The sequence below is a fragment of the Berghia stephanieae genome, chromosome 9, assembly GCF_034508935.2.
Source record: "Berghia stephanieae isolate SIO BIC M18660-M18661 chromosome 9, UCSD_Bste_1.3, whole genome shotgun sequence".
Lineage (NCBI taxonomy): Eukaryota > Metazoa > Mollusca > Gastropoda > Nudibranchia > Aeolidiidae > Berghia > Berghia stephanieae.
The window spans coordinates 41,327,942-41,350,569 of NC_088368.1; the positions used below are offsets into that span (position 1 = coordinate 41,327,942).

General features: G+C 36.7%; 1 protein-coding gene across 2 annotated transcripts in view; it reads right to left on the reverse strand.

The window, feature by feature from the left end:
* The window catches only part of LOC144980258 (uncharacterized), a 51,652-nt gene that overhangs the window by 21,455 nt on the left and 7,569 nt on the right, over nucleotides 1-22,628 (reverse strand). For both annotated transcript variants that reach the window (XM_078927888.1, XM_078927887.1), the window contains exons 5-10: nucleotides 20,711-20,905; nucleotides 18,495-18,682; nucleotides 17,824-17,997; nucleotides 11,474-11,940; nucleotides 9,601-9,737; nucleotides 7,292-7,453 (exon numbers count right to left, since the gene is read on the reverse strand). In XM_078927888.1, coding sequence (XP_078784014.1) covers nucleotides 7,292-7,453; nucleotides 9,601-9,737; nucleotides 11,474-11,940; nucleotides 17,824-17,997; nucleotides 18,495-18,682; nucleotides 20,711-20,905 — 1,323 coding nt within the window. The remainder of the gene's footprint in view (nucleotides 1-7,291; nucleotides 7,454-9,600; nucleotides 9,738-11,473; nucleotides 11,941-17,823; nucleotides 17,998-18,494; nucleotides 18,683-20,710; nucleotides 20,906-22,628) is intronic.

Below are 22,628 nucleotides of genomic sequence, written 5' to 3' on the forward strand. Positions count from 1 at the left end.
TAAAGCCAGTGCTCTACCAACTGAGCTATCTGGGACACCCCTGAGGATGAAACAAATTGTCATATTTTATATTCATTATTTTGTATTTTGATTGATCTCAGTCCCTTTGCATGTAAAGCCAGTGCTCTACCAACTGAGCTATCTGGGACACCCCTGAGGATGAAACAAATTGTCATATTTTATATTCATTATTTTGTATTTTGATTGATCTCAGTCCCTTTGCATGTAAAGCCAGTGCTCTACCAACTGAGCTATCTGGGACACCCCTGAGGATGAAACAAATTGTCATATTTTATATTCATTATTTTGTATTTTGATTGATCTCAGTCCCTTTGCATGTAAAGCCAGTGCTCCACCAACTGAGCTATCTGGGACACCCCTGAGGATGAAACAAATTGTCATATTTTATATTCATTATTTTGTATTTTGATCGATCTCAGTCCCTTTGCATGTAAAGCCAGTGCTCTACCAACTGAGCTATCTGGGACACCCCTGAGGATGAAACAAATTGTCATATTTTATATTCATTATTTTGTATTTTGATTGATCTCAGTCCCTTTGCATGTAAAGCCAGTGCTCCACCAACTGAGCTATCTGGGACACCCCTGAGGATGAAACAAATTGTCATATTTTATATTCATTATTTTGTATTTTGATCGATCTCAGTCCCTTTGCATGTAAAGCCAGTGCTCTACCAACTGAGCTATCTGGGACACCACTGAGGATGAAACAAATTGTCATATTTTATATTCATTATTTTGTATTTTGATTGATCTCAGTCCCTTTGCATGTAAAGCCAGTGCTCTACCAACTGAGCTATCTGGGACACCCCTGAGGATGAAACAAATTGTCATATTTTATATTCATTATTTTGTATTTTGATTGATCTCAGTCCCTTTGCATGTAAAGCCAGTGCTCTACCAACTGAGCTATCTGGGACACCCCTGAGGATGAAACAAATTGTCATATTTTATATTCATTATTTTGTATTTTGATTGATCTCAGTCCCTTTGCATGTAAAGCCAGTGCTCTACCAACTGAGCTATCTGGGACACCCCTGAGGATGAAACAAATTGTCATATTTTATATTCATTATTTTGTATTTTGATTGATCTCAGTCCCTTTGCATGTAAAGCCAGTGCTCTACCAACTGAGCTATCTGGGACACCCCTGAGGATGAAACAAATTGTCATATTTTATATTCATTATTTTGTATTTTGATTGATCTCAGTCCCTTTGCATGTAAAGCCAGTGCTCTACCAACTGAGCTATCTGGGACACCCTGAGGATGAAACAAATTGTCATATTTATATTCATTATTTTGTATTTTGATTGATCTCAGTCCCTTTGCATGTAAAGCCAGTGCTCTACCAACTGAGCTATCTGGGACACCCCTGAGGATGAAACAAATTGTCATATTTTATATTCATTATTTTGTATTTTGATTGATCTCAGTCCCTTTGCATGTAAAGCCAGTGCTCTACCAACTGAGCTATCTGGGACACCACTGAGGATGAAACAAATTGTCATATTTTATATTCATTATTTTGTATTTTGATTGATCTCAGTCCCTTTGCATGTAAAGCCAGTGCTCTACCAACTGAGCTATCTGGGACACCCCTGAGGATGAAACAAATTGTCATATTTTATATTCATTATTTTGTATTTTGATTGATCTCAGTCCCTTTGCATGTAAAGCCAGTGCTCTACCAACTGAGCTATCTGGGACACCACTGAGGATGAAACAAATTGTCATATTTATATTCATTATTTTGTATTTTGATTGATCTCAGTCCCTTTGCATGTAAACAGTGCTAACTGAGCTATCTGACACCGAGGATGAACATTGTATATTATATTCTTTTGTATTTTGATCTCATCTTGCTGTAAAGCCAGGCTCACATGCTATTGGAACCCTGAGGATGAACAATTTATTTATATTATTGTATTGATGATCTCAGTCCTTGCTGAAGCCAGTGCTAAAGATTCTGGCACCTGAGATAACATGTCATATTTTATTATTTGTATTTTGATGTCGCCTGCTAAGCCAGTGCTTACCAGGCTATCGGGACACCTGAGGATGAACAATTCATATTTATATATTTTGATTTGATTGATCATCCTTTGCTGTAAAGCATGCTACCAATGAGCTATCGGACACCTGAGGATAAACATGTCATATTTTATCTTATTTGTATTGATGATCTCAGTCCTTGATGTAGCAGTGCTCCCACTACTATTGGACACCTGAATGAACAAATTGTCAATTATATTATTTTTTTGACACCTTCATTAAAGCCCCCCCCCCCCTGACAATTCATTTATATCATTTTGTATTTTGATGACCAGTCCTTTCATGTAAGCAGTCTCTACCACTGGCATTGGACACGGGATGAAACATGTCTATTTATTCATTATTTGTATTTGATTGATCTCATCCTTGTAAGCGTGCCACCACTGGCTACTGGAACCTAGATGAACATGTTATTATATCATTTTATTTTGATGATCTCAGTCCCTTTGCTGTAAGCAGTGCTCACCAACTGAGCTATCTGGACACGAGGATGAAACAAATTGTATATTTATATTCATTTTTTGTATTGATTGATCTCGTCCCTTTGCTGTAAAGCCAGTGCTCTACCAATGAGCTATCTGGGACACCCTGAGGATGAAAAAATTGTCTATTATATTATTTTTGTATTGTGATCTCAGTCCCTTTGCAGTAAAGCCATGCTCTACAACTGGCTATCTGACCTGAGGATGAAACAATTGTCATATTATATTCATTATTTTGTATTTTGATTGATCTCAGTCCCTTTGCATGTAAGCAGTGCTCACCACTGAGATCTGGACACCCTGAGATGAAACAATTGTCATATTTTATATCATATTTGTATTTTGATTGATCTCAGTCCCTTGATGTAAGCCATGCCACAACTAGCTATCTGGACACCTGAGATGAAACAAATTGTCATATTTATATTCATTTGTATTTTGATTGATCTCAGTCCTTTGCATGTAAAGCAGTGCTCACCAACTGAGCATCTGGACCTGAGGAAACAAATTGTCATATTTTATATTCATTATTTTGTATTTTGATTGATCTCAGTCCCTTTGCATGTAAAGCCAGTGCTCTACCAACTGAGCTATCTGGGACACCCCTGAGGATGAAACAAATTGTCATATTTTATATTCATTATTTTGTATTTTGATTGATCTCAGTCCCTTTGCATGTAAAGCCAGTGCTCTACCAACTGAGCTATCTGGGACACCCCTGAGGATGAAACAAATTGTCATATTTTATATTCATTATTTTGTATTTTGATTGATCTCAGTCCCTTTGCATGTAAAGCCAGTGCTCTACCAACTGAGCTATCTGGGACAACCCCTGAGGATGAAACAAATTGTCATATTTTATATTCATTATTTTGTATTTTGATTGATCTCAGTCCCTTTGCATGTAAAGCCAGTGCTCTACCAACTGAGCTATCTGGGACACCCCTGAGGATGAAACAAATTGTCATATTTTATATTCATTATTTTGTATTTTGATTGATCTCAGTCCCTTTGCATGTAAAGCCAGTGCTCTACCAACTGAGCTATCTGGGACACCCCTGAGGATGAAACAAATTGTCATATTTTATATTCATTATTTTGTATTTTGATTGATCTCAGTCCCTTTGCATGTAAAGCCAGTGCTCTACCAACTGAGCTATCTGGGACACCCCTGAGGATGAAACAAATTGTCATATTTTATATTCATTATTTTGTATTTTGATTGATCTCAGTCCCTTTGCATGTAAAGCCAGTGCTCTACCAACTGAGCTATCTGGGACACCCCTGAGGATGAAACAAATTGTCATATTTTATATTCATTATTTTGTATTTTGATTGATCTCAGTCCCTTTGCATGTAAAGCCAGTGCTCTATCAACTGAGCTATCTGGGACACCCTGAGGATGAAACAAATTGTCATATTTTATATTCATTATTTTGTATTTTGATTGATCTCAGTCCCTTTGCATGTAAAGCCAGTGCTCTACCAACTGAGCTATCTGGGACACCCCTGAGGATGAAACAAATTGTCATATTTTATATCATTATTTTGTATTTTGATTGATCTCAGTCCCTTTGCATGTAAAGCCAGTGCTCTACCAACTGAGCTATCTGGGACACCCCTGAGGATGAAACAAATTGTCATATTTTATATTCATTATTTTGTATTTTGATTGATCTCAGTCCCTTTGCATGTAAAGCCAGTGCTCTACCAACTGAGCTATCTGGGACACCCCTGAGGATGAAACAAATTGTCATATTTTATATTCATTATTTTGTATTTTGATTGATCTCAGTCCCTTTGCATGTAAAGCCAGTGCTCTACCAACTGAGCTATCTGGGACACCCCTGAGGATGAAACAAATTGTCATATTTTATATTCATTATTTTGTATTTTGATTGATCTCAGTCCCTTTGCATGTAAAGCCAGTGCTCTACCAACTGAGCTATCTGGGACACCCCTGAGGAAGAAACAAATTGTCATATTTTATATTCATTATTTTGTATTTTGATTGATCTCAGTCCCTTTGCATGTAAAGCCAGTGCTCTACCAACTGAGCTATCTGGGACACCACTGAGGATGAAACAAATTGTCATATTTTATATTCATTATTTTGTATTTTGATTGATCTCAGTCCCTTTGCATGTAAAGCCAGTGCTCTACCAACTGAGCTATCTGGGACACCCCTGAGGATGAAACAAATTGTCATATTTTATATTCATTATTTTGTATTTTGATTGATCTCAGTCCCTTTGCATGTAAAGCCAGTGCTCTACCAACTGAGCTATCTGGGACACCACTGAGGATGAAACAAATTGTCATATTTTATATTCATTATTTTGTATTTTGATCGATCTCAGTCCCTTTGCATGTAAAGCCAGTGCTCTACCAACTGAGCTATCTGGGACACCCCTGAGGATGAAACAAATTGTCATATTTTATATTCATTATTTTGTATTTTGATTGATCTCAGTCCCTTTGCATGTAAAGCCAGTGCTCTACCAACTGAGCTATCTGGGACACCCCTGAGGATGAAACAAATTGTCATATTTTATATTCATTATTTTGTATTTTGATTGATCTCAGTCCCTTTGCATGTAAAGCCAGTGCTCTACCAACTGAGCTATCTGGGACACCCCTGAGGATGAAACAAATTGTCATATTTTATATTCATTATTTGTATTTTGATTGATCTCAGTCCCTTTGCATGTAAAGCCAGTGCTCTACCAACTGAGCTATCTGGGACACCCCTGAGGATGAAACAAATTGTCATATTTTATATTCATTATTTTGTATTTTGATTGATCTCAGTCCCTTTGCATGTAAAGCCAGTGCTCTACCAACTGAGCTATCTGGGACACCCCTGAGGATGAAACAAATTGTCATATTTTATATTCATTATTTTGTATTTTGATTGATCTCAGTCCCTTTGCATGTAAAGCCAGTGCTCTACCAACTGAGCTATCTGGGACACCCCTGAGGATGAAACAAATTGTCATATTTTATATTCATTATTTTGTATTTTGATTGATCTCAGTCCCTTTGCATGTAAAGCCAGTGCTCTACCAACTGAGCTATCTGGGACACCCCTGAGGATGAAACAAATTGTCATATTTTATATTCATTATTTTGTATTTTGATTGATCTCAGTCCCTTTGCATGTAAAGCCAGTGCTCTACCAACTGAGCTATCTGGGACACCCCTGAGGATGAAACAAATTGTCATATTTTATATTCATTATTTTGTATTTTGATTGATCTCAGTCCCTTTGCATGTAAAGCCAGTGCTCTACCAACTGAGCTATCTGGGACACCCCTGAGGATGAAACAAATTGTCATATTTTATATTCATTATTTTGTATTTTGATTGATCTCAGTCCCTTTGCATGTAAAGCCAGTGCTCTACCAACTGAGCTATCTGGACACCCCTGAGGATGAAACAAATTGTCATATTTTATATTCATTATTTTGTATTTTGATTGATCTCAGTCCCTTTGCATGTAAAGCCAGTGCTCCACCAACTGAGCTATCTGGGACACCACTGAGGATGAAACAAATTGTCATATTTTATATTCATTATTTTGTATTTGATTGATCTCAGTCCCTTTGCATGTAAAGCCAGTGCTCCACCAACTGAGCTATCTGGGACACCCCTGAGGATGAAACAAATTGTCATATTTTATATTCATTATTTTGTATTTTGATTGATCTCAGTCCCTTTGCATGTAAAGCCAGTGCTCTACCAACTGAGCTATCTGGGACACCCCTGAGGATGAAACAAATTGTCATATTTTATATTCATTATTTTGTATTTTGATTGATCTCAGTCCCTTTGCATGTAAAGCCAGTGCTCTACCAACTGAGCTATCTGGGACACCCCTGAGGATGAAACAAATTGTCATATTTTATATTCATTATTTTGTATTTTGATTGATCTCAGTCCCTTTGCATGTAAAGCCAGTGCTCTACCAACTGAGCTATCTGGGACACCCCTGAGGATGAAACAAATTGTCATATTTTATATTCATTATTTTGTATTTTGATTGATCTCAGTCCCTTTGCATGTAAAGCCAGTGCTCCACCAACTGAGCTATCTGGGACACCCCTGAGGATGAAACAAATTGTCATATTTTATATTCATTATTTTGTATTTTGATTGATCTCAGTCCCTTTGCATGTAAAGCCAGTGCTCCACCAACTGAGCTATCTGGGACACCACTGAGGATGAAACAAATTGTCATATTTTATATTCATTATTTTGTATTTTGATTGATCTCAGTCCCTTTGCATGTAAAGCAAGTGCTCTACCAACTGAGCTATCTGGGACACCCCTGAGGATGAAACAAATTGTCATATTTTATATTCATTATTTTGTATTTTGATTGATCTCAGTCCCTTTGCATGTAAAGCCAGTGCTCTACCAACTGAGCTATCTGGGACACCCCTGAGGATGAAACAAAGGTCATATTTTATATTCATTATTTTGTATTTTGATTGATCTCAGTCCCTTTGCATGTAAAGCCAGTGCTCTACCAACTGAGCTATCTGGGACACCCCTGAGGATGAAACAAAGGTCATATTTTATATTCATTATTTTGTATTTTGATTGATCACGGTCCCTTTGCATGTAAGGCGAGTACTCTACCAACTGAGCCATCTGGACACCCCTGAGGATAAACAAAAGTCATATTTTATTTTTATCATTAAAAAAAATGTTTAATTTATTTTTGACATACCTTTGGAGTAACCTTAAACTGTCCAATCATGTCGTTCAATTGTCTGGCTAGGGTCTCCAGCCCGTCCTTCTCCTCCCTCAAGTCCACGCAGGGCACGTGACTGAACCACTTGGGTAGTTTGTCGATCACGCCGGTGTGGATGGGGAGGTGGAGAAAAGAGTCCTGTCAAAGAAAAGTATTTTGTTTGTTTTGTTTTTAAAACACAAAACCAGACCTGCCAACATGTGATTATGCCAATCAGGGATTTTGAGGAGCAAAATCAGGATTTTTCATCCCAATCAGGGATATAAGGAAAATGTCGAGAAAATAAAATTGTACTCACCAAAACTAGAAATAAACTGTATGTACAATATACGAGGAGGTCAGGATCAAACCATACTAAGCCACATGAAACAAATTGAAAAAAACTCGTTTTTGTGGTCAGTGACCAAATAAAAAAAAAAATTCGCAAAAAAAAAAAAAAAAAAAAAAAAAAAAAAAAAAAAATTTCGACATTCCGGGATTATAAGCTCAATTCCGGGATTCCGGAATGGTGGCTTAAATCCGGGATAGTCCCGGAAAATCCGGGATGGTTGGCAGGTCTGCACAAAACCCGTCTGGCCTGCTCAGAGTGGAACATGAACTGACAAGTCACGTGATTCTATTCAATTGTTCTCAATTCGGAAATGGTATAAGAAATAAAGTTAATGTTTTGATTGTTTGTTATTGGCTGAAGATGGGTTTTGAGCTCAAAACACTCTGTTTTTGTTATCTTATTCTTTTTCGAAGACGTAATACTCATTTTTGCTCATGACTTTACATTTAAATTAATTTGAACTTTTATGTAGCGCAATATAATTCACTAAGCATGCTCAAACGCTCAACAAGGGGTCCCAGGCAAACAGCAACCTTTAACATTTAGGATGGGACATGACGCCTGTTAGGCGATATTACATTTTGTTTTCGGACAGAGACAACGCTGTTAACGGCCAGGTACTCATTTTACACCTGAGTACAATGAGAGAATGTGAGTAAAGAGCCTTTTCCAAGGACTCAACAATGCGCCAAGCGAGTTTGGAACCCAGAACCTCCCGATCCGAAAGCGAGTGTCATACCACAAGACCACATAGCCGCACCGATTTGATAACTATGGAAGGTTCGTTTTGTTTTTGTTTTTAAGAGTTTTACGGCGCTTGCAACACATTAAGTCATATCAGCGCCAGTAAAAAGGAATAAAATGGGTTAGAAAAAGTTCTAGAATTACAATCAGAGAACCTAAGAAAGGTAAGACAAAGGAGAATTGGTTCAAACAGGAAATAGATGTAAGTTCCAAGAGCATACCATCAAAGTAATTAGTTTGAGATCACCTAAAAGTCCATCCAGATACAAGCACAGGCCTCCCCACTAAGAGGAATACACTAACATTTTTTACAAATCATATATAATACAAAGAAAATATAATACAGTGCATAACAGAGAGATGATTTACAAGGAAAAAAATATCACCTCCCAAAACTATACATTTGACTGTTTCCCTCCCAGCCAGTGCCAGGACAAAACCAAGTAATCTCATTCCAAGACAAAGATAGAAAGCTAGTTGAAAAACAGATATAGGGGGATAGAAGACACAGTAAGTACCTCCCTGCCCACTATGGGAGGTCAGGAACCCCACCCAGACTATGGAAGGTTCAGCATAATAAAAAGAGAGATGAGGCTATCATGGACAGACAGGTATACGAACGAGGAAGTGTTGGAGAAGGTGAGAAAGGGAAGAATGTTGATCGATACCATCAGAAAGAGACACGTTATGGTTTCTGGGACACGTGTGGAGAAGTGACGGAATAGAAAAAATGCTAACATCTGAGATGATCGAAGGAAATAGAGCTAGAGGAAGACAAAGAATGACATATCTAAATAACCTAAGAATGGCCAAAAGTGATTTATTTAAAAAGCAACACAGATTTCATGGGCACTGCAGACCATCGTGATTCGTGGAGACAGCTGACCGGCAACCTGCTCAAGAGTACGAGCCACGATGGATGATGATGATGACACAAGCAGATGGAGAAGAGAGAAGAAAAATACATTTATATTACATTTATATATTGAAGTCATATTACGACCTGGGAGAGATGGATAGGAGGGGGAGTAAAGGGTGAGGGGAGAGACAAAGAAAAAGTAAGGTGTGCGTGTGTGTGTGTTGTGCATGCACGTGTGTGTGTGTGTGTGTGCGTGTGTGTGTGCGTGTGTGTGTGTGTGCGTGTGTGTGGATGGGAATGCTTCATAAATTTAATAAAATCAGACAGAATTCACAAAGTAATACTACTGACCTTAGCAAATTGCCTGGCAGTGGCTAGGTTAAATTCCTCATTGCACACAGGAGAAGATAAGTACCCTTGAGTTAAAAAGGCCACCATGCAGTGTGAGTTTTCTATGGCGTTATAGAGTGTTTGCTGCCATAGGTTGCCTGTAAGGTGAGAGGAGATAAATTCAATTAGGAGGAGAAGAAGAAGAAGAAGAAGAAGAAGAAGAAGAAGAAGAAGAAGAAGAGAAGAAGAAGAAGAAGAAGAAGAAGAAGAAGAAGAAGAAGAAGAAGAAGAAGAAGAAGAAGAAGAAGAAGAAGAAGAAGAAGAAGAAGAAGAGAAGAAGAAGAAGAAGAAGAAGAAGAAGAAGAAGAGAGAAGAAGAAGAAGAAGAAGAAGAAGAAGAAGAAGAAGAAGAAGAAGAAGAGAGAAGAAGAAGAAGAAGAAGAAGAAGAAGAAAGAAGAAGAAGAGAAGAAGAAGAAGAAGAAGAAGAAGAGAGAAGAAGAAGAAGAAGAAGAAGAAGAAGAAGAAGAAGAAGAAGAAGAAGAAGGAAGAAGAGAAGAAGAAGAAGAAGAAGAAGAAGAAGAAGAAGAAGAAGAAGAAGAAAGAAGAAGAAGAAGAAGAAGAAGAAGAAGAAGGAAGAGAAGAAGAGAAGAGAGAAGAAGAAGAAGAAGAAGAGAAGAAGAAGAAGAAGAAGAAGAAGAAGAAGAAGAAGAAGAAGAAGAAGAAGAAGAAGAAGAAGAAGAAGAAGAAGAAGAAGAAGAAGAAGAAGAAGAAGAGAAGAAGAAGGAGAAGAAGAAGAAGAAGAAGAGAAGAGAGAAGAAGAAGAAGAAGAAGAAGAAGAAGAAGGAGAGAGAGAAGGAGGAGAGGAGGAGAAGAGAAGAAGAAAAGAAGAAGAAGAAGAAGAAGAAGAAGAAGAGAAGGAAGGAGAAGAAGAAGAAGAAGAGAAGAGAAGAAGAAGAAGAGAAGAAGAAGAAGAAGAAGAAGAAGAAGAAGAAGAAGGAGAAGAGAGAAGAGAAGAGAAGGAGAAAGGAGAAGGAGAAGAGAAGAAGAAGAAGAAGAAGAAGAAGAAGAAGAAGAAGAAGAAGAAGAAGAAGAAGAAGAAGAAGAAGAAGAAGAAGAAGAAGAAGAAGAAGAAGAAGAAGAAGAAGAAGAAGAAGATGATGATGATGACGGTGGTGATGATGAATTCAAATCAACATTTTCTGTTAATAATAATCGTTGTGCCCGTTTGCCAATACCAATGAATGAAACACTAAAGACAAATTAATGAGTTATCTTTTTCTTTTCTTTCTTTATCTCATTTTGCCAGCAGGTTCTTTTGTTCTTTCTTTTAATGATTTTAATCATCTGTGTTTTCAGAATGGACAAACTGCCACTTTCCCTCAAAAGCTGCTTTCATTTATAACTTTTTAAAAACATTCTACAATAGAATGGATGCTATTTGAACATAGAAAAGGAAGTTTAAAATCATAGCAAGAGCTCTAAAAATTTCAAAGCATTTTTAATCTGGTAGGTGTCCCAACTGCTCAGCTGGTAGAGCATTCGCTTCACACACAAAGAGACCGAGATCAATCTGGGGTGAAGTAGAGATTTTTTTATGACAGCAACAGCAACAGCAGTTAACATGTAGGACGAGACACAACGCCTGTTAGGCGATATTACAATTATTATTTTTTTCAGACAGAGACAATGCTGTTAATTTCCAGGTACTCATTTTACACCCGAGTATGGTGAGAGAATGTGAGTAAAGGGCTTTTCTTTCCAAGGGCTCAATTATGCACCGTTCAGAGCTGGACTCTAACCCAGGTCTCTCCGATGTGGAGGCGAGTGACATACCACTAGACCACATAAACCATCCCAACTAGGCCTAAATTTTAAAAAAATAACAATCACATACCTGCCTTCAACCCGTCCGCATCGAAGAAAATTTCCAAGTTTGAGTTGAGAGATTGCAAATATTCCACCAACCGTTTTGGGTCTTCTCCGTGCTGGTGTGAATAGGAAATGAAGATGTCGTACTTCTTATCATTACTCTGAACCACTTCACCAGCCACACGATTGCTTGCAGAAGTGGCGTTATTAACTAAACTTGGAAACACTTCATCTGCTACATGATTGCTTGTTGTAGTAGTGGTGCTGTTCTGTTTGGGAGAGGAAGACTCTTTAGATAGCGATTTATTGGTGGTGGTTGAAGAAGGTTTTGATTGATCTGTTTGTCTTTTACTCGATGATGATGATGGTGACAATGACGATGATGATGATGGTAATTTTGAGGGAGATGAAGATGATAGGGACAGTGATTCAATGACCCCCTGAGCTGCATTTCTAATCAACGGTGAAATGTCATCACTCGGATCTTTCCGTCTGCAGATAGAAGGAGAAAAATATATAATTTAACTCTTTCAGCGCCATTGGCAACATTGTGTGGACAGAGCAGAATCTGTTTTACTGGCCAATGGCCGCACAGTGCAGCCATTCTTGAAAGGCCAAAACAATAATGTTATCAAATCCTAACTTTCTACAAAAGTACTATAAATTGAACCAACGGTATCATTTCTTTCATAAGAACATTCAATTGGCCCTAGGGAAGTATTTTAATTGAGATTTTGCGCCAAATTCGAATGTCACTTTGTCTTAGCTTGTCACTCTCATGCTGCCTCAATCAGGTGGTCAGAACATTTTGTGATGGAAATGAGAATATAGCCTCAGCGATGAAAGAGTTCAAAAAGCAACAAAAAACCAACACTAGATGCCACCAGACACGTAACTTATTTTAATTTTAATGAAAATGTTGCTACGTGAAGCTCGAAGGAACAAATAACGATAAGTATGGATGAAGACGTTTCAGGTTTCCCCTTTATCAACAAAACAGGATGAATGAAACACTACAGACAAATGAAATAATGGGATAGTGGCGTTGTTAAGGTGAAGAAATAAAAACTTTAATGGGGCAAGAGACAGTACCTCTCCACCTCCCTTTTTTTTCTTTTTGACTTAATTGATTGCGCACCTTTTATTAATAGCTATTGCTCTATTTTAATTCGTGCTTCCTTACAAAGGAGTATATTATTTCCTGCCCCATCAATGTTTTTGTTTATTCACCTTAATAACGCCACTGTCATATTATCTCATTCGTCTGTAGTGTTTCATTCATCCTGTTTTGTTGATAAAGGGGAAACCCAATATGTTCACAGTATCTGTCTTCGTCTAATCAATTGTATCTTACAATTCCATGCTTATCGTTATTTTTTTTTTACTTTAGAAGTTAAATAAAATAAATGTAAATTATGATAAGAAATATAGAGTATGGAGAAATGCCAGATGGCATTTTTAAAACGCAGTGGCTATTTTTATAGTCCTGTAAAGATGGTTCTCGGGGCTATTTTCACAGTCCCGTAAAGATGGTTCTCGGGGCTCACGGCGAATAAAACTAACTTAATTTTTGACTCTTTAGTTTTTGCTTTGATCTTGCTGTATCCCCCGTGCCACCCACTGTGCATCTTCCCCTGTCGCCCATTCCACTCCCCTGATCACAGGCAAATCACTGATAACAGGGAACTTCACCTGTCACAAGTGATTAATTACCTGCACCTTCGTCAGTTGAAACAAGGGGAGGTAAGCGAGGTCCGAAAACAAGGGTGATATTGTCAAAAAATTCATAAGAAATGCACTCCTTACATCACTTAATACTGGAAACCTATGTGTCACACACAATTTCTTCTTATTTTTTTTTAATATTTTAAATTTCTGTCGTAATTATATATATTTTTGTGAAGTGCCAATTGGATTATAAAGCAGATAAGAATATTTCAAATTAGTGAGTGAAATTGTTCTGTCCACCGTATATCATTGATTAAAATATTTTTAAAACATGTTTTGTCACCATGAGGGTCATATTTTCTTACACCCTCAAATAATTCAATAAATTTGCAATTAGTATGTCCAAGAAGTACGCTTAATTCACACGAAATAAAAAAGTTATGATTATTTAAAATCTGGGCAATCCGTTGTGTGAAATAACATTATTATTTTTGGTTGAGTGATTTTATTTTTTTATATTAATTTTATTTGTGGTACTGAAATAATTTTTTTTGTACTTCAGACAAGGATGGAACATTCTCTTGAAACTCATATAACAAAACTAAATAATCTATGTAGACTTTGTGGCAAAAGATGTTTGAAAAGAGGAGGTGGGAGAAGCAATTTAAAAAGATAAAGAAAAAATTGCATGACATGAAAGAATGTAAATAAAGTATCATCGGACCAGTTAGAAAAGCAATACAAAATGTTTTAGATCAGAATAAAATTGTCAGACAAGCATTTCAAGGTGGCCACTTCATTGCCAATCACTGCCACAAATACATAAAGAAAGTAATCTACAGACACCTTACAAAGACAGCTATACATGCAGTTAGTACAAACACCCAAAGAGACACCCTAATCACGAAAATAATTCAACTTGAGATCAAATATAATACTTTAAATGACAGCTACAGCGATGTACATAAATTAGTATCCCATTCAAATCCCATGTCATCAGAAGAAATTAAAAGAGCAGAGGAAGCCGTCGCAAGGTATTTGCAGAATTACAGAGAAGCATTCCTCACTCAATTACCCCCAAATTACATATATTGGAAATGCACTGCATTTACTGGTTGAAGCGATATAAGATAGGTTTAGGATTCCATGGCGAGCAAGGTGGTCAACTGCTCCATTCTAGCATAGGGAAGATTGAAAAAAGAGCAGGAGGACTTCGAAGTGAAAAAGCAAAATTGTCTTTCACAATGGAAACATCATTGCTTCAAGTTGAACCAGACGTCAGTACTTCATAAAGGCCCCTAATAATAATCCTAAATATTAGAATGATATCTCTCCTTTCTGGTTGGTGTTGAAAATAGATGAGAAACTATTGTTAAACTTGTTTATTTGTTTTCATAATGGTGTTGCATGCATTGTGATTAGACATGAAACTTTGTTAGTTGTGATGTGTGAAAATAGAAGAGAGAGAGTGATAGAAATATTTCTTAGTAAATTTATTACTGACAATGTGATCGGGAACGTGACAGACCATAGAATTTATATTATTAATTAATGAAATATGTCATCAAGTGAATCTTATTCATAAGGAATGATTGGATATCAGTTTTATAAGACACACACTAACACATACCTTCCAGTCATCACTGTGACTGGCTAATTTGTGGACAGGATACTGGTGGATTTGATAAGGAGTTACCACAATATCAAGACCTCTCACAGGACTGCCAGGTCTGAACAGGCCATAAAACTTACATACACTTTTTCCTCATTCTCTTCTGCTTCTGATTATCCCAAAATTATTTGCCTGTACGGTGACTTATGCTATTTATTCACATGTTTCTTACCAATTATAGTTATGATCTTGCATTGAATTATAGTACAACTCGTGGAGAGTGGCGTTGTAAAACCATTCGGTTCATAGCCATACAAATGGTATGACAATATTCTTTACATTATGAAGAACAAGAATATATGAATAAGAAAAAGTTACGTCAACGGATTATTGAGCAACGATTATTTGAAAATATCAATAAAATGCAGAATCGGAGAGAAAAAATACAGGTAGCGAAAATGCCGATGCCGGTAGCATGATGAGTCATCGATCTGTCACAACTTGATTAATTACCCTCCCACTGGTGGAGCGCTGGCTCAAACTAAAAGTTCGAGTTTTAGTCGCCGTGGGCTATTTTCATAGTCTCGTAAAGACGGTTCTCATGGCTATTTTTACGGCGTTGATGCAATTCTGTTCACAGTTATCAGCATAGTTATAGATGTATGTAAACTTGTCTTTTTGCAGTATTCACAAAAAAAGTAGTCCTTCAGAACGATTAGGCCCATGAAGTCAGAGTTTGTTTTATGTTTTTTTTTGTTTTTAAGGGTTTTACGGCGCTTGCAACACATTAAGGTCATATCAGCGCCAGTAAAAAGGAAGAAAATGGGATAATAATAAGTTCTTGAATTACAATTAAAGCACCCAAGAAAAAGTAAGAAAAAGGAGAAGTGGATCAAATAGGGAACAGATGTAGATTCCAAGAGAACACTATCGAAGTACTTAGTTTGAGATCACCTAAAAGTCTTATCCAGTCACAAGCACAGGTCTCCACTAAGAGGAATACACTCAAATGTTTACAAACCATATATAATATGTAAACAAAACGTAATATATTACATAACAGAGAGATGATTTACAAGGAAAAATATATCATCTCCCAAAACTAACTATACATTTGACTGTTTCCTCTCACCAAGGGTATCCGGTCAGGGCCAGGACAAAATTAAGTAATTTCATTCCAAGACAAAGACAGAAAGCATATTGGAAAACAGACATAGGGGGATAGAAGACACAATAAGTACCTCCATGCCCACTATGGGAGGTCAGGAACCCCATCCGGAAGCAGGAGTTTATCCCAGTTTCTATAGCTTGAAATAAAAAATAGCAGTTGTTTTCTATCCTTCAGAAGGGATTCTATGTCTATCGCAAAGTACTTTCCACTGGCTCTGACAAAACCAGCTACCAAATCATTGCTGAGTGGACTAGCAGGGGTTAGAGATAAATCTCGACTGTACCTGGGATTGATCTTTGTCCCTTTGCATGTGAAGCGAGTGCTCTACCAACTTAGCTATCAGAACCCCCAAAGTGCCAGATAGAAACAGAGAATAAAAATATCACAGTGTCAGAGAGTCAAAATCGGGATGCAATTGAGACAATGGCTGGATAACACAGTGGCGAGTGTGGTTGATTGTCCATAGACCTGTAAATGAACTCTATAAAAATTAACTGAGACTGAAACTGAACTTCATTGAAACTCTTTGTATCAGAAAAATCAAATAAATCGAGATGAATAGTAAATAGCAAGCTCACTTGAGCAAAACAATGGCAGAAAACTAATTTACGTGGGAATTAATTAGGCTACTTACAATTGTTTCTTATAATTAGGTACCCAATCAGTGAAGAAACGGTCAACCAGTTTGTTTACAACGTGAGGCAATCAAGATGTGCTTGTAGCAATCATATAACTTTCAATTTGAAAGTGTCTTCATAACGCACTTCCGGCTTTTGCATTAAAGATTTTAATACTTTTAGGTTCCACCAAGTAAATGTGGTCAATTTTGGTTTAGACGAAACAGTGAAATTTATCGCTTAGCGGCTCAGTTAAAATTGGCTACCATTGGGATCACGACAGGTTTGGAAAGTGATAAAATAATTTCACGAAGGCTGTGTGAAAATATACTGGGATGTGTTCAGACACGGCAATTCTAAGAAGCGTCGCTTAGCCTTGGCAATATATCTATCGTAAATATAAACGGCCCATGAGCTATGGGTAGCGCTGTGGAACATTCCTAATTACTTCACGGTCATTCGACTACAATTCATGAATTCTTTCTTTCTTCATTTCTTTCTTTCCTTTTTTAAAATATTTGAATTTGACGAATTGACTGATTTCAGTTAATTGACTGAGAATTTACAGGTCTATATCCATCTCTCTTTCTCAGCCAGGCAGACGGTATCGTATCAAATAAATCCTGAGTGAATTTTCATTCTGTGTTTTCATCTGACACTACCCTATATTTCTCAACATTCTTGATACAAGTGCCTGCTCTACACTGTTTCTGAATTCTATGCATGTAAAGTACTTTGAGATTTTCACATTGTCATGTATAAATTCAATCTAATATATTATTATTATTCGATTAGATAGCCTCTGCTTACTATTATTCTTTTCTCGTTTTAATTTCATTTGCACATAACAAAATTTTATAATATCCCATTTGTTATACCTATAAAAACTTGACACTGTGTTGCAGAGCTTATTTTGCTAAACAAAATCATGTATAGAATGTATTTAATGCTTTTCTGTTTGAGTAAGAAAAATCTATTTTTGTGTCGGGTAGGTTTAACTCACTCAACCCTAACACTGACTATATCCGTAGTTTACCAGGGTTACTTTTACCCCATACCTATTTATTACATTTTTTCTGAAACAAATTATGGGTGTAGTATCAAAGCTAATGATTTTAGTTTTAATGCTAGTTGAAGTAACATATCAATAACATGCTCATTTTTAATACATTTTTTTCCTATTTTGAAAAGTAACAAAAATCTCTAGGATTGAGTGAGTTAAAGATTAAGCTAAAATTCAGAAAATGGCTGGTAAGGACAGAGTATAAAGACTACAAAAGAAAGGACTATTTTTTTATCGTCATAACCTGCATTCAATGTATTGCACAAGACTCATGTAGCTGGGTAAAGCGTCGCACGTCTCCAAGTAGAAAGGCATGACAGACTCCTGCTTCTTGATGCGATTACAGCACAGGGCCATACTGAACTGTTCTAAGCATTCGGCATATTTTACAAAGGACGGGGTCACTAATGTTATGATTCTGTGGACACAAAGAAAGTTTGAAAGGAATAATGATAATAATAATATTTTTTAAATTATCATTAATACATAAATTAAAAAAAAAAAAAAAAAAAACTTTTAAAAATCAATATTTGTTTAAAAAGTAAACAAATAATGATAATATAAATAATAATATAATAATAATAATAATAATAAATAATAATAATAATAATAATAATAATAATAATAATAATAATAATAATAATAATAATAATAATAATAATAATAAAAATAATAATAAAAATAACAATAATAATATAATATAATAATAATAATAATAATAATAATAATAATAATAATAAAATAATAATAATAATAATAATAATAATAATAATAATAATAATAAATAATGATGATGATGATTTTGATGATGATGACGATGATGATGATGATGATGATGATGACGATGATGATGATGATGAAATCTGAAGGCAAATCTCACTCCACTAGACCACATAGCCACAAATCAATACTCACCTTTTGGAATTAGTCATGACGTGGTAGATGTGTTCCTGCCAAAGAACGTCTGGTTTGAACTTAAACCTCTCCGAGTGGACGGATAGTTGAGAGTTTTGGTCGAGTAGGGCTTGTACCACCATCAGCGCTAGATCCTTGTTGTCCTCGCTGAACGATAAGCAGACATCGTAGCTTTGGGTCTTGATCATCTGTCAAAGTGACAATAAATTGTTTTGTAAAAGTAAAGTTTCCTTGATGCCTTTGAGATGTTTGTTTTTAAGGGTTTACGGCGCTTGCAACACATTTAGGTCATATCAGCGCCAGTAAAAAGGAAGAAAATTGGATAGTAAAAAGGTTCTAGAATTACAATTAAAAGCACCCAAGAGAAGGTAAGACAAAGGGGAATTGGTTCAAATAGGAAACAGATGTAGATTCCAAGAGCACACTACCAAAGTACTTAGTTTGAGATCATCTAAATCTCTCATCCAGACATAAGCACTGGCCCCTCACTAAGAGGAATATACTCAAATGTTTACAAATCATAAATAATATTTAAACAAAACATAATACAGTGCATAATAGAGAGATGATTTACAAGGAAAAAATATCATCTCCAAAAAATAACTATATATTTGAGTGTTTCCCTCCCAGCCAGGGTATCCGGCCAGGGCCAGGACAAAACCAAGTAATCTCATTCCAAGACAAAGACAGAAAGCATGTTGGAAAACAGACATAGGGGGATAGAAGACACAGTATGTACCCCCCTGTCCACTATGGGAGGTCAGGAACCCCACCCATAAAAGTAAGATAAAAGGTGATAATTTTCTTTTTTAAATGACCACAAAAATGAAATATCGAGAGAATGCCATTTTGAGCAAAATCCACGTTCAAAAGCTTGCTGGACTGCTGGGATTTATAATTGAGCTTTTATATAGAACAATATCCACTAAACGTGCTCAAAGCGCTTTACAAGGGTTAACTGGCTAACAGCAATACTTAACATATAGGACGAGACAAAACGCCTGTTAAGCGATATCACAATTTTTTTCAGACAGAGACAACGCAGTTAACGGCCAGGTACTCATTTTACACCTGAGTACAGTGAGACAATATGAGTAAATAGCCTTTTCCAAGGACTCGACTATGCACAGAACGAGGCTCGAACCCAGGAGCTTCCGATCCGAAAGCGAGTGTTATACGACTAGACCACATAGCTGTTCTTTATACCGATTAACTCACTCAATCCTAGAGATTTTTGCTACTTTTCAAAATTGGAAAAATGTATTAAAAATGAGCATGTACATAGTTTTATTTAACTACTATGAACATGCAAAAACTAAACAAAAAAAAATAGATTTGATATACGCCTATATTTTGTTTCAGAAAAATGTAATAAATAGGCATGGAGTAAAAGTAAGCTGGGTAAACTGCAGATATAGTCGGTGTTAGGTTTGAGTGAGTTAACTCTTTGAGCGCTGAGGGTATATTGGCATTTCTGTCTCAAAATGGCTGACACCTGATTGAGGCAGCATGAGAATGACAAGCTAAGACAAAGGGACTTTCAAATTCAGCACAAAATCTCAATTAAAATACCCCCCTAGGGCCAATTGAATGTTCTGATGAAAGAAATGATACCAATTTATAGTACTTTTGTAGAAAGTAGGATTGGATCCCATTATCATTTTTGCCTTTCAAGACGGGCCGCACTGTGCGGCCATTGGCCAGTAGAACAGATTGTGCTCTGGCTGCACAGTGTAGCCAATGGCGCTGAAAGAGTTAAAAACAAGTTCATATTACAACCTAACACATACAAGTAAACGCACACAGTGTTTTTATAAACATCGAACAATATTGATTTTATCTCAAAGAACAATCACCACCCCAATCACCTGAGTAAAGAATTCAGTAGATCATTGCATTTGGAATTCTTTGACAGAAAAAAATCATACAGGCAAAATAAAATAAAATGCCTTTTACTGATTTCCTTTCCTCATCACAAAATTTTAAAATGTATATTTGTTATAGCTATAAAAACTTGGCATTGTGTTGTACAAGTCATGTTCTGAACATTATTATGAATAGAAAATACTTGTGTTGCTTTTCTGTTAGAGTAGGAAAATTCTATTTTCATGTTAGGTGTGAAGTTTAAGGGAAAATTCTAAAATAGACTTATAAGGAGACAGTTAATAGAAAATAATTTTTTCACATAATTTCACATAAATGAATAGAAAACTCACTGCCTTTTCCTCTCCTTTCAATATTTTCTTTTTCAATTTGGCAAAAACCTGCAGACATTCCGTGTTCTGTTTGTTCATCTTGGACAGATCGGCGGCATAGAGAACAACTTTGAAACATCGTAATGGAAGTCCAGCCTTTATCCATTCTACAGCTGCCGTTACCATGGCTTTCAATACTAGCTGGATAGGCTTACGCTGGAGGAGTCAAAGGGTAGAAAAACAGATGGACAAAATGGTCTCACATTTAAAGTAATAATGATTTTTTTAAAAAAACAATGAGCATTTATATAATGCAATATGCACTAAACGTGTTCAAAATGCTTTACAAAGGGTCCCTAGCCAACAGCAACATGTAGGATGAAACATGACGCCTGTTAGGCGATATTACAATCTTTTTTTTTTTTGACAGACAACGCTGTTAACGTCCAGGTACTCATTGTACATCTGAGTAAAGTAAGATAATGTGAGTAAAGAGCCTTTCCAGGACTCAACTATGTGCCGCTCAGAGCTGGACTCGAATCCAGGACATCCCAATTTAAAGTCGAGTGTCATACCACAAGACCACATAGTTGCATATTAATCTATGTGCAATCACTCGTTTTAAATCTGGAGGATTCAAAGTAAAGAAAACAGATGGAAAACATTTTAAAGTTGTGACATTGTATGTCTCAAAGGTAAAATGATGCATATCCATAACAATGCAATCCCTCAAAGGTAAAATGATGCATATCCATAACAATGCAATCCCTCAAAGGTAAAATGATGCATATCCATAACAATGCAATCCCTCATTTTAAATAAGCAGTGGACCCCAAAACGCTCCACACACTTTCTGAATTTTATTCAACCCAATATGGAGCTATTTCATGAGTTTCCTAGATACTTTTTTTTTTTTTTTTTTTTTTAAATTGAGCTTTTAACGACTGTTAGGCGGTATAACAATTTTTTAGGACATTGACAACACTGTTAACGGCCAGGTACTCATTTTACACCTGAGTATGGTGAGAAAATGTGAGTAAAGATCCTTTTCCAAGGACTCAACTATGCACCGAGCGAGGCTCGAACTTGGGACCTTCCGATCCGAAAGCGAGTGTCATACCACAAGACCGCATAGCGCACATGCTTATATGTTACCATGTCTTGTTTCATACAGAGGAGAGTGGATAGCTTAATTTGCTCACCCAGTATACTAGGTAATGTAATCCATCTTAACTACGCCACTACCACACTATCTCATTCATCTGTGGTGTTTCGTTCATCCTGTTTTGTTGATAAAGGGGAAACCCGAAACGTTCATTTGATCTGTTTTTGTAATTAAATTGAAGCCTACAATCAATTTCATAATATTATTTCTTTCACCCAGTAGACAGAGTTCACAGGTTTGCTAGCCAGCCTCGTTGTGGTCTCCACAGTAGCCGAGAGTAGAGGGGCGCATGATTGGTACCAAGTTTGAAAGCCATTTTTTTGTGTGGCTGGATAGCTCAGTCAGTTGTGCGACCTCTCTCTCTCATCTCTCTCTCTCTCTCTCTCTCATCTCTCTCTCTCTCATCTCTCTCTCTCTCACTCTCTCTCGGCCAGGCGGAGGGTGTCAAGTTATTTGGATCCCGAGTGTGGCACTGACCGACCCCGTGACTTTTCATTCTCTGTTTTCATTTGGCACTAATTCTCCATACCCTATTTTTCTCATCATTAGTGTTACAAACACCCGCTCCACACTTTTTGTGAATTTTATGAGACTCAGCTATACAATTATTGTTAACTGGACAGGGCAAGGAGAGAAGGGGGGGGGTTGAAAAAAATCTCAATCGATGATCCTCTGTGTGTGAAGTGAGTGTTCTACCAACTCAACAATCAGGACCCTCACACTCCCCCCCCCCCCCCCCCAGCCCCCCTCCAAAAAAAAAAAAAGAAGCTGGGG